At 41.9% G+C, this 12,922-nt stretch overlaps 1 protein-coding gene across 2 annotated transcripts in view; it reads left to right on the top strand.

The window, feature by feature from the left end:
- The window catches only part of ADCY7 (adenylate cyclase 7), a 2,777,509-nt gene that overhangs the window by 2,707,275 nt on the left and 57,312 nt on the right, over window positions 1–12,922 (top strand). For both annotated transcript variants that reach the window (XM_044081980.1, XM_044081981.1), the window contains one exon: window positions 3,430–3,554. In XM_044081980.1, the coding sequence (XP_043937915.1) occupies window positions 3,430–3,554 (125 nt within the window). The remainder of the gene's footprint in view (window positions 1–3,429; window positions 3,555–12,922) is intronic.

Genomic DNA, 12,922 nt, shown 5'->3' with positions numbered 1-12,922 from the left:
TCCAAGCTAATAACAAAAGTGAGTATGATGCTTGGTTGGGACAGGGATTATCTCAGTGTAGCTCTGACAGCTTATGAATTAGCTGATAGTGAAGTCAGTCGGTTGACCCATCCCCGCCTCCCCCACATTGAGAATAATCACTTTCAGTTGGTGCACTTTTGAAGAGTGTGATACCACAGCTGATTGAGCGCTTAGTTGAAAAAGTAATCATCTTGTGATTCACTTGTAAGCCAGTTCTGCTGTTAACTTGTCGTGCTGGCAACTCATATAGAACTGCAGCAGATGCTGCTAATTAGAACTATGTGGGGATAACCAGACAGTTTAATCACTCTTGTAAATGGGAAGCATTTCCTGAGAAAGGAGACAAAGTGGCTTTCACACATTATATCTGGTGGTGGCTTCTGCTTATGAATGCATTATTTACTGGGAAGCAAACCAGCTAGCATAATGATTAAGGTCTTTGCCTCCCATGCACAAGGTACAAGGTTCAATCCTGACCTTCGGCCAATACCAGTATAGAGTTTTCCTGTTCTTTCTGTGTTTCTATGGGGTTCCTTTCGCCTGCCAAAAGCATACTGAGTGTTTCCATCTCAAACTCACCCAAGAATGGAGTTGTGGGCAGCAGCACAGATTGTGTAGATGGTGCCTTTCGGGGGAAGAGATTTGAGGAAACTAGACCAGAGATCCATGCTAAAAGTGGGAGGGAGTATGTGCTCCTTGTAGTCAGTGTGTGCCCACCATAAAGCTCAGCAGTCCTGGGTCAGTAAGATACTGGCCGGCCAGTGTCCTATTGCCCAAATTGGTTTACCTGGTATAGCTCTGTTGAGCAAAAACTGAGCACAAAGCCAATCAATCTGGCAAACATGAGCTAAGAATTGCTACACTGCATGTCAGTTCACTGACAGGATGCAGCTTGGAAGTGGATGACATCATGCAAAGGCGGAGGCTGAACATCCTATGTATCCAGGAGATAAGATGAAAGGGCAGTGCAGCAAAGCCAGTTGGCTCGGGATCCAGAGTCTACTATTCAGGAGGAGGACAAGCTAGAAATGGTGTAGGAGGGACTTCAAAAAGCAGTGAGGGATGTCATCAGAACTGGTGAGAGACTCATGGTTATCAAATTCCAATGTAAGGACAGGGAACTGTTCTTGGTCTCAGCTTATGCCCCACAACAGGGTTGTGATAATGAGGAAGAGTGTGCATTCAGGCAGAATTTGCAAGACCTACTAGAGAAAGCAGGGCAACATGAACTGATGTTGATAATGGGTGACGCGAATGCACATATTGGGTAGACAGAACAGGATGTGAGGATGCTTAGGTCCATATGGGAGGGGCAACAGGAATAAAGGAGAGGCCATTCTAGACTTCTGTCTGGTAAATGGCTTGATGGTGACCAACACATGGTTCAGCAAGAGAGACAGTCGCAAGATCATATACAAGAGTGGCCAACATGCAACTCAGGTAAACTTCCTCCTAGTAAGGAAAGGGCACTGGGTTAGAATCAATGATTGCAAAGTCAACCTCTGGTTGTAACAATCATCTGCAAGCAGTGCTCAGAGAATGCTCTAAGGTCACAGAGACCAAGCCGAAGACTTGGACGTTGACTGGAGAGAAAGCAGAACAGTTAAAGGAATTACTCAGGACTTTAAGAAGAAGAGGAAACAGGTTTAGCTGAAGAAGAATGGCAGCACCTCAAAACAGCATGTGTGAGGACTACAGGACAGATATGCGGCTGAGCCAGGTATGGAAATCAGATACATAAGGAAAGCTGGTGATGGAGTTCAGAAGTGCAGGAAAAAGTGGGAGATAAAAAAAGACAGACCATTCTATGAAGGAATATTGGTTGGCTAACAAAAAGGTTAAGAGAGGAGTTGCAATAGCAAAGAAAAGGGCATCAGATGCACTCTAGCAGCTTCTGGAAAGTGACTCAGTAGATGACACAAATAATCTATAGCAGGTTGCAAGGCAAAGAGAAAAAGATAAAGAAGACAGTCAAACACCCTTCATAATGGATGCCAGTAACAACCCGCTCACCAGTCCACAGTTTATCAGAGGCAGACAGAATGAGTACTTCCAGCAGCTTCAGAATAAAGAAAAACACACAGAAGCTATACTGCCCCAGACACAGCCTATGACGAAAGAAGAAGAGAAGCTCACCACAAGAGAAGTAAGAACAGCACTAATGAAAATTAAGTCGGGGAAAGCACTAGGCTCAAATGAGGCCACAACAGATATGATAAATATGTTGGGGGAGATTGGGAAGAAATGGTTCCTGAGCGTACTCGTAGCAGTATGGAGAGAAAAGCATATCTCAGATGACCAGAGAATAAGCATCTTTTTTGTGCCAGAGTTCAAGAACAAAAAGGACATTCACAACTCTGGGCACACAAAGGTATCAAGCTCCTATCACACTGCATGAAAGTTCTGGAAAGGCTGATCGATAAATTAAGTTTATAAGAGCAATATTTAAAACCTATCCCTACTTTTGGGCTTTGTCCCCCCATTATGTCAGGCTTTGTCCAGATTTCTTGCACTAAGAGGTTGAGAGGTATGCTCTTGAGGCAAATCTTGGCGTCCATGTTTAGAACACCCAATAGAGGTTATGATCAGAGACCTGATCATAATTCTTTGTTGTACTGATAAAGTGTTTCGTGAGTACTGTCATAAGACAGCAGCAGATCAATCAGCCTATTTCCTTAAGAATGGGTGGGGGTAGAGTTAAAGGAAGAACATCGTGGACAGTTTTTAAATGTTCTAATTCATTAAAGAAGTTAATGAAACAGCAGGTTTTGCATTAATATGCATTTTCTGAATAATAAAAAAGTGTAACTGTATGTCTGTCATATTTGACTGACTGTAATCCTTAGTGAGGAGGAGTATTCTGGGACAGATGAGAGGCAAGGACAATCCCTAGCAGAAGACATAGTTATAACAGTGCTTGGGGGGGGGGTGTAACAATCATTACACACCCCCTAAGTGCTGTTCTCATTGGGTTTCACTCTATAGAAGTACATTACAAGTTTATTTTTCTCTGATACTGAAGTGTAATTGCAGTGCTTCATGCATTATAACATGGTTATGATCGGTGACCTAATCATAATCCTTTCACAAAAATAAACCTGGAGTGGCACCATTGCCTGACTTGCCTGCATATTTTTCAGTGTTTTGTGGGTAGCTTCAGTTGTTGATGGCCATTTAAATAGATCACCAGTCTGGCAATGACCTATTTTCTGGTATCACACACCTTTTCTGTTAGTCCATTTTTTTTCATGTTCCAGAAACATAATTAGTAAACATTTTTCTAGACAACAGAGTTCCAGAATATACTTCGCCACATCTTACTCCTTACTATGTATACATTACTGAAACCATTTTCTTTTTCAAAGTCATATGAATTTATGTTGTTGTTGTTGTTGTTCTTTTTCCTAGGAATGAATTATGGACCAGTAGTAGCTGGTGTTATTGGTGCCAAAAAACCTCAGTATGATATTTGGGGAAACACCGTCAATGTTGCTAGCAGAATGGAAAGCACTGGTGCTCTTGGAAGAATGCAGGTAAATAAAAACTATCTCCAAAGAAAACTACACAAGCCTCACACTTTCTATATTTTGCTATATGTTTAGTTTAAAACTGTGATATATTTTTATTTGTTCTCTTCTGTTTTAGGAGAGTTCAAGTACTTTACAGCTTTTGTTATTATTTGTTTTAAATGTTTTGTTTATATGTGTTCTTGCCATGGATAACTGCAGATATGCTTAACAGAATTGTTTTCGGATATGTAATGTGATTTTGCATAGTGTGGCCGTGATGGTGAAGCGGTTAGTGTTGTTGCCTCACAGCAAGAGGTTCTCCTCTTCGATTCTTGACTGGAACGCCTTCTGTGTGGAGTCTGCATGTCCTCCCCATGGTCGAGTGACGTCTAAAGACATGCAGGTAGGTGCGTGCATGAATGGGTGTGCCTTCTTTGAAGGTTGGGCATCAGGCTGGCAACTCAGCACCATAAAAATCCACCGCTAATCATTAGCGGACCGGAGTTCCGCTGTGGTGACCCTAACTGGGAAAAGCCGAAAGACTTTTAATGTGATTTTGCATAGTACTGTCCAAACAAGATACATCTGATAAAGACTGATACATACTGGTATATGTAAAGTCAATTGTTTGAAAAGTGCATCAATAGAAAGCAAAGCAATTGATTTTCCTTTTGGGACCAGCTGTTTTTTCTGTGATGTCAAGCCCTAATTTCCCCTTTGGATTAATATAATTAAATGCGAGTTTGCTGAACCTGTGAGAAGGGGGAAATCCTGAATGCATCAATCACTTTTTTTCTACAGTGATATTTGTCAGGCACGTCTTCTTCACACAATGGGTAGGAATCTAATAAAAATAATTAAGTATATTTACTGTCTTTGGGAGGTATTTAGTACAGCAAGGAGTAGAGAAAAAATTATATGTAAAAAAAAAAAGAAACACACTAAAATACTGCAATGTCTCACCATTCTTCAATAAGGTATAGCTAGAAATTATAGTAATAATGCAGACTCCCTGTCCTTAAATTAGAAGCCTACCCTTCCTTTCTAAAACACGTCACACCTTGTCTTGTATTGCTCCTTTCACCCTCCACTTATATGTTGATGTATATGTTGTACGTACTACTCATTATAGTGACCGTCCACTAATTATGTTGACTGTCCACTATTCGTTATAGTGATTGTGCTACTTATTATAGATACAGTTTACTCTAGGTGCCTTACATTAGGTCTGGTTTTAGTTCATTACTTACTTCTAAAACTTTGCTCATATCAGCAATTTATTATTAACAGCAGCATTTCTGGAGGGGGTTGTAAGCCTTTTTTTTTAGTCCAGGCTGATCCCAGTGCTTTCATAGTATTTTAAACATATTTTCACATTCTCACCATCTCTAAATATAGCAGAAGAGTTAAGAACAAATTAGATGGACCTTAGACCATCACCATCTTCTACCGTCAGTGGCTTGTTGCTTTCTGGACCGTCTACCTTGACCAAGCCAAACAACCAACATAGGTTGTAGGACCCAAGCCTTTTGTGTATTGCTGTCCAGCACCAGCTTGTGGCTATGTGCACATACATGTTTCTATTTTAATTTTCTTGCTTTTTAACCTGTTTATCAGTCCATCCTATTACGTTCTGCATACTTTCTCCTCAGGAATAGGTATATTCTGCTGTATCAAATGCATTTAAATTATCTTAATATGTCCTCCATTACTGGTCCCATTTCTGTAGCCTGTTCTGTATAGCAGAGATTACAATAGGGGGTTTGTGATAGATAAAACCTTACTGTGTGCTGTCAGAAATTCATTAATTTCCTTATGAAACTGTTATGCTGTATTCATCAGTTGTACTATTCACCATGTATTAAATGCATTCACAGAGGAAGTAGTTTATTCACATTTATAAGTTGCAGCAAAATATTAGCTTTCTCTTATGAACTGTAACAATGTGTCCCTGTTTTGCTTCTCACACTTCCCCAGTTTGTGTGAGGCATTCTTTGTGAAGTGCTTTTACAATGCAGTGGTCATGTTTAATGAAAGTACTTTTCTACCAAGTGCTATTAGACCTCAAAGGGGTCAACGGCATGAATTAGTAGAAGAACCCCCAGGAACACTGACAGAAACCAAACTAACTAAAGTGCCCTGTTACTGACGTTACCAACAAGTTCACATATCAAATCAGTGCCAAATCATCATTCTCAGGAATGTAAGACAAGTGTTGGAGGTACAGGCACACTCATTAGGGCATCACCAAAAACTGAAGGTGGGAGGCAGGAATACTCCTAAAGGCTGCACAGCAGGGAGCAGCACAGATGCAGGCCATGGCAAAATTAATATGCTCACACTCACACAAATAATTAAATTAAATTAAAATAAACATTAAATCAATACTCTCTTCAAAATCAGACTCTTAGTGGCCATCTAATTCATCTATTCTTAATGCAAGTCTTGGTGTCAGGTTTTTCTTATAATTTTAATCAGGTCCCTTTATATGACCCATTACCTTCCATGCATCCATCCCGCTTGATGTCAGGTACTTTTGTATAATCACCAATACTTTCTATGCACCCATCCCTGGCAGAATAATTAAAATATGTAATATATAGTAGAACAGAGCACTGATCTCCCTGGACCCTTTTCATACTCAGCTTGGAAATGCTGTCTGGTTAAGTGACTTGCTCAGTACTACGCACTAGGTAAGGGAGGCTGACTGAGTGAAACAAACCCTGAGCCCTAGGAAATAGTACTTTAACAGGATCTTAATCCTGTCTTCCCCTCAGGTGTGTCCAGTTCCTTTACATATCCTCATTACCCTTTACACGTTTCACTGGCATGTTAGATTTCTGGTTACCTATTATATTCTCGAAAGCTGACAATGTCGACACGAGAATAGCGAAAGTGCAGAACACTGAACGGGTAAACAGAAATCTCCATAAGGGGAGATTTCTGTTTACTTCAATGTAGTGCGGTCTCGGAGTTGGTATATTTAAGTAGCGGGGGGTGTGGGGTGCACAGGGGGGCTTGCCCCCCTGCCTACACCCTTTAGATTTTCTTTTTTTTTTTATTTATTTGTTCTGAACATTCGAAATTTTAATGGTTTGATCATTAAAGGTTGACCTTTAGTGATTCGAACCATTAAACTTTCGATGTTCTAATATAGACCCTAGATTTCCTTATGTAATTCCCATTGTCCTCCACACCCCCCACCCCCGGGTGTGTAAGGTTCCTTTACATATTCATCATTCACTCTACACATTTCACTGGCATGTTAGATATCTTTATGTAATTCACATTATCCTCCACACCCACCCAATTCGGGTGTGTAAGCTTCTTTTAAATATTCATCATTCACTCTACACATTTCACTGGCATGTTAGATATCTTTATGTAATTCACATTATCCTCCACACCCACCCAATTCGGGTGTGTAAGCTTCTTTTAAATATTCATCATTCACTCTACACATTTCACTGGCATGTTAGATTTCTTTATGTAATTCACATTATCCTCCACACCCACCCGGGGTGTGTAAGGTTCCTTTACATATTCATCATTCACTCTACACATTTCACTGGCATGATGTTCTTCGTGTTTCACTGTTGCAGTCATTACATTTGGGTAATCTGCTGGCAGGTTTCCCTCAGTCGGCCTGAATAACAAAGTCTTGGGTCCTGCGTCGGTTGCTGTCTCCTCTTCCATGACGTCAGGTCGTCAGGGGTATAAAACATGCAGTCAATGCCATTTTAATTAGTCTTTCTTGCCACGTGGTGTCTGAAGCAGAAGCAGTTCGCAAGTGCCGGTCAGCCGGCTCCTGAAATTTTCATATTCGAGTTTCAGAACTGAAGTCTTCAAACTAAAGCTAAGTACCCCATTGGGGAAACTTTTTCTTGCTCCTTACCGATGTCAGTAAAAGTTAATAATTGCATTACTTGTGGGAAGCAAATACCTCATAACGATTTTCATTTGTACTGTATTCCTTGCCTAGGCCCTGATCACAATGTGCCTTGCTGTCAGTTTTGTGCTAAGTTTAACCAACGCACTATTAAGCGTCGGTATATTTTTGTTTCTAAATATATTGGTTCACGATTTAACTACTCTGAAATGTCGTCAGTTAGCAATCTGACTACCGGAGTTCACAAAAAACGCAAGGAAAAAGAGAGAGACAGACTGTCGAGGTCCGAAACCGACTACGAAGCTTCTCCTAAGCCAGTCGCCAGTTCGCCAGTACTCAGTGAGGAGCTTTTGCAGCCCCTGATACCCACTACTTTTGAGTCCCAGGACTCTACCGAGACCCATTCGGAGTCCGGTATGCTGCGAGATTTGCAAAGTATTGAACCCACGGATGTCTCTCCCTTGGATGGGTCTGGAGCCGCTGAGCAGGCACCGGCTTCTGAGGGTGTTTTCATGCCTCAACACTTTTACATTAAACCGATGCCAGCAACAAAACCAAGGTCAAAAACAACTTCTATGTCTAAAAATCTGACGCATGAGCCACGTGCTCAGGCCCCTATGCCTAAAAAACAGGTGATCAAAATGGCTGAGGATTTAATTACCTTGATCAGGGGTTCCCAACCCCCCCCCCCCCCTGCTAAGAGGCCTAGGCAAGGCACTGATTATGAATCTTCACATCAGGTTTCCATTTCTTCTGATTCCTCTTCTGATCATGAATTTTCTTTTCCACCCTATGAGGATTCTGATGCAGTGGAATCCATCCTATCTGCATCTCCTCCTGAGGATTACTCTTTTGGAGAGACTTTGCATACTTTAAGGGATCATTTTCACTGGGAGAGTCAGGACTTCTCTGAATCAAAAAAGAGGCTTAGGGATTTCCTACTTCTTCCTCAGCATAGGCCTTTGGCAATACCTCCTGTATTAGACATTGTTGATGATTTGTTCTCGGAATCAAGCATGGCTCCCCGATTCCCTGCCTCTGGCTCTTAGTAAGCCAGACAGGTTATTACAGGGTTCCTGACTCCCACAAATTTATTTTCAAAAATCCAGCTGCTGATCCTGAGACTATTTCTCAGGGTCCCACGGGTGTTAAGGCTTCTACAGCCAAAGATCCTACCCCTTCTGATAGAGATTCCAGGGTGCTGGATAGATGGGATAAGAAGGTTTATATGTCTGCAACCTTGGCAATCAGGGCTTTAAACTGCCAGTTTCATATGCTTAAATATCAACAACATGTTATGGGCTTACTGAAACAGAAAATTATGTTGATTTCTGATTGTGTGGAAAATAAAGAGTTACAGGATTTATTGCATTCAGCAAAACAGGTTGGAAAGCATACTTTGCAAAGTGGTTTTGATTCCTTGGAGGCCTCTTGTAGGGCCGCCGTTACTGGATCTGTGATTAGAAGGCATGCCTGGGTCAAGGAGCAAAAATCTGCCTGATCATGTTAAAGCTAAATTGTTGGATGCCCTTTTGCAGCATGATGCTCTGTTTGGTAATAAGGCAGAAGAGGTTTTAAAGAAAATGGAAGACAAAGCTAAATCTATGCAAACTGTAAAAGATTTCTTGCAAATGCAGTCAGCCAGGTTCAGTAGGCACTGGCCTACTAAAAATTGGTCCTTTCCTGTGTCCAACAGAGCCACTCAGGGCAAACCCAGGCACTCAAAAGGCTCCAGATATCAATCACAGGGTTCTTACAGGTCAAAGCAATGGGGTGCCTCCACCTCCAGATCTGGAGGAAACAAAGCACAACCCTACAGTAAGCAGTCTCAATGACTTTCCTCTACCATCTCCAAGCACTTATCTTTTGGCAGCCCCCTTGGGGGAGAAATTAGAACTTCATGCTCAAAATTGGCAATTAATTACCCAGGACAAGTGGGTATTAAACATAGTATCCCAGGGGGTACAGATTTCATTTCCATACTTTGCCAATTCCAAATGAATGGCCGGATCTGCCACAAAACCAGTGGGCAGAGACCCAGAAACAAGTCATGTCCCTCATGGATAATGGGGGCTATTCAACCGGTACCAGAAAAGGAAAAAGGACAAGGATTTTATTCAAGATTTTTCCTCGTACCCAGAAAAGACAATTCATGGTGTCCAATACTGGACTTATCGATTCTGAACACGTTCCTGGACATTCCAAAATTCAAAATGCTGACTTTACAACAGCTACTGCCTATGCTGGGTAAGAATGCTTGTTTAGTAACTCTAGACTTAAAAGAGGCATACCTGCATATCCCAATAAGGGAATCATGCAGAAGATACCTCTGCTTCAAAGCAGGTTTTTTGCATTACCAATTCTCTGCACTGCCCTTTGGCTTATCTACTGCGCCCAGGGTCTTTACAAAGTGCCTGGCACCAGTAATTGCATTCTGCAGACAAAGAAATATTCAAATGTATCCTTATCTGGACGATTGTCTCATTCAAGCAGAGGACAAGGACACTCTTCTTCAACATCTGGCATTTGTAAAAAGACTTCTAGCATGCCTAGGGTACACCATAAATGAAAAGAAATCACAACTGGTACCCTCTCAACTAATTACATTCCTGAGTGCAAGCTTGAATACAACTGCCCAGATGGCTTACCTCACGCCAGACAAACAAAGGCAATTGACAACATACTTTAAACAAATGGCAACAAAAACACAGTTATCTGTAAGACAAATTCTGCAGGCTTTGGGGTTCATGGCATCCTGCATTCTACTAATTCCATATGCGAGACTGCATATGAGGAAACTTCAATGGTACCTAAAAAGTTTATGGAGTCAATATTGTCACAGCCTGGAAACAATGATTCCTCTCATTCCCTGCCTACAACAGGAGTTTCTTTGGTGGGCAGAGACATGTTACCAAAACAAGGGTCTGTCATTCACTCTACCCCCTGCCACCCAAACCCTAACTACAGACGCATCATACTATGCTTGGGGGGCCCACCTGGCAGGGAGATGCATTCAGGGCAAATGGAGCCCAAACCAAATGCATCTGCATATCAACCAGAAAGAAATGCTAGCTGTTCAGAATGCTCTGACAGCCTTCAAGGACTTATTTCATCCAGGACAACTACTGATAAAGACGGACAGCACCACAGTTATGTGGTACATCAACAAGCAGGGGGGTACACATTCCTACCCCCTTTGCAGACTAGCCATGGCCTTGTGGAACACAGCCTTGACTTACCAAATACATCTTCAAGCTCAATTCCTGCCAGGAAAGCAAAATACTCTGGCAGATGACCTAAGCAGAAATCGTATGGACCTGCACAAATGGAAACTGGATCCACAAATCTTCAGCATGTTAACACAGAAATGGGGGAGCCCAGACATAGATCTACTTGCCTCTCCCCAAAACTAGCAGTTGGACAAATTCTGCACAAGAACTCCTCACAAAAAAGCATGGAAAGTGGATGCTCTATCTTTCAGCTGGAAAAACCTATGCCTTTCCCCATCTGCCTCTACTCTCCAGGGTCTTACTAGAAGTCAGACAGGAAAAACCAAAAATTATCCTAATTGCTTCGGACTGGCCTCACCAGCACTGGTACCCTCTTCTAAGGAATATGTCATACCTTCCTCTGTGGTACTTGCCTCAAACACTTCACCTACTGTCTCAGCAGAACTATCAAATTTTGCCCACTCAGCTCCAAACTCTGAATCTTGCAGCATGGCTAATCAACTAATTATTCAAACCACATCTCTCAGTAAACCTGTGATGGATGTCATTTTGGAAGCCAGAAGGCCTAGTACTAGAAAATCTTATGCTGATAAATGGAAGAGATTCTGTGCTTGGAACCAAGCACAAGGAATAGACACAGCAAAGCCCAATATTCCTCAGATTTTACAATACTTAACTGAGATGCTTGACAAGGGCCTATCTTTTTCTTCAATAAAAATCCATGCCTCTGCCATCTCGGCTCATTACAACACAGAGCCTCCCCTCTTTTCTCATCCACTGCTTAAACAGTATCTCAGAGGGGCCAAAAATTTATGGCCTCCCAGGAGAACACCAACTCCTGCATGGGACCTCAATTTTGTGCTGGAAAAACTCACCCTGCCTCCTTTTGAACCAGCAGCTACTGTGGATATAAAATTTCTATCTTGGAAGACAGCTTTTCTTTTGGCAGTCACTTCAGCAAGAAGGGTTTCAGAACTACAGGCTCTCATGGCATTGGAGCCTTTCATTATATTTTACCCGGACAGGGTGGCCCTCAGGACCAGTCCTCCTTTTATGCCTAAGGTGGTATCCAGTGTGTCTCTTAACCAGACTATTCACCTGCCAACATTTTTCCCAAATCCGCAGAACAAGGGGGAGCAGATTCTGCATTCATTGGATGTACACAGACAACTAAGATTCTACTTAAACAGGACAAAATCTCTAAGAAAGTCTGAGCAACTACTGGTAGCATTTGCTGCAGGGTCAGAGGGGAAGGCTATATCAAAGCAGACTATTTCTAAATGGATAAGCCACTGCATTCGTTTCTGATATTTGCACCATGGTAAACCTGTGCCCAAGGGGATCAGATCCCATTCCACCAGGGCTGCCTCTACTTCAGCAGCTTTTCTGAGAGGGGTCCCAACCAAAGACATAATAGAAGCTGCTACTTGGAGCTTTGTTCATACGTTAACAAAGCATTATCATTTACCTCTCTTCTCTAAATCCAGGGCAGGCTTTGCCACTTCAGTCCTGCAGGGCCTTACAGCTGCTCCTAATGCTGTTTAGTTCCATCCTCCCATCCATAGCTTTGGGATTCTACCCAAATGTAATGACTGCAACAGTGAAACATGAAGAACATAGTACAGTTGTGTACACTTACCATAAATGTAGATGTTCGAGTGTATTCACTGTTGCTGTCCAGGTTACCCACCCGCCATCTCCCATTCTATACCTTTTCTTTCCTTCACTATACTCAAAAGCCTTTGTGGTGTATTTGCTTTTAGTTGTAGATAAATTTTATGTTTCTAAGGTTCATTTATATATTTAGTTTATTTATATATATTTTTGCTCCCCATTTGGGGGGCACCTGACATCTGGGACAAGAAAAACTGATTAAAATGGTGTTGGCTGCATGTTTTATACCCCTGACGTCATGGAAGAGGAGACAGCAACCGACGCAGGACCCAAGACTTTGTTATTCAGGCCGACTGAGGGCAACCTGCCAGCAAATTACCCAAATGTAATGACTGCAACAGTGAATACACTCGAACATCTACATTTATGGTAAGTGTACACAACTGTACTTTAGATTCCTTTATGTAATTCACATTATTCTCCACACCCACCCACCCCGGGTGTGTAAGGTTCCTTTACATATTCATCATTCACTCTACACATTTCACTGGCATGTTATGTAATTCACATTATCCTGCACACCCACCCACCCCGGGTGTGTAAGGTTCCTTTACATATTCATCATTCACTCTACACATTTCACTGGCATGTTAGATTTC

Source organism: Protopterus annectens, chromosome 8.part1 (genome assembly GCF_019279795.1).
Source record: "Protopterus annectens isolate FY-2018-M chromosome 8.part1, PAN1.0, whole genome shotgun sequence".
Taxonomy (NCBI): Eukaryota; Metazoa; Chordata; order Ceratodontiformes; family Protopteridae; genus Protopterus; species Protopterus annectens.
The sequence above is the reverse complement of the archived record's forward strand: the minus strand, read 5'-3'. Positions and strand labels throughout refer to the sequence as shown.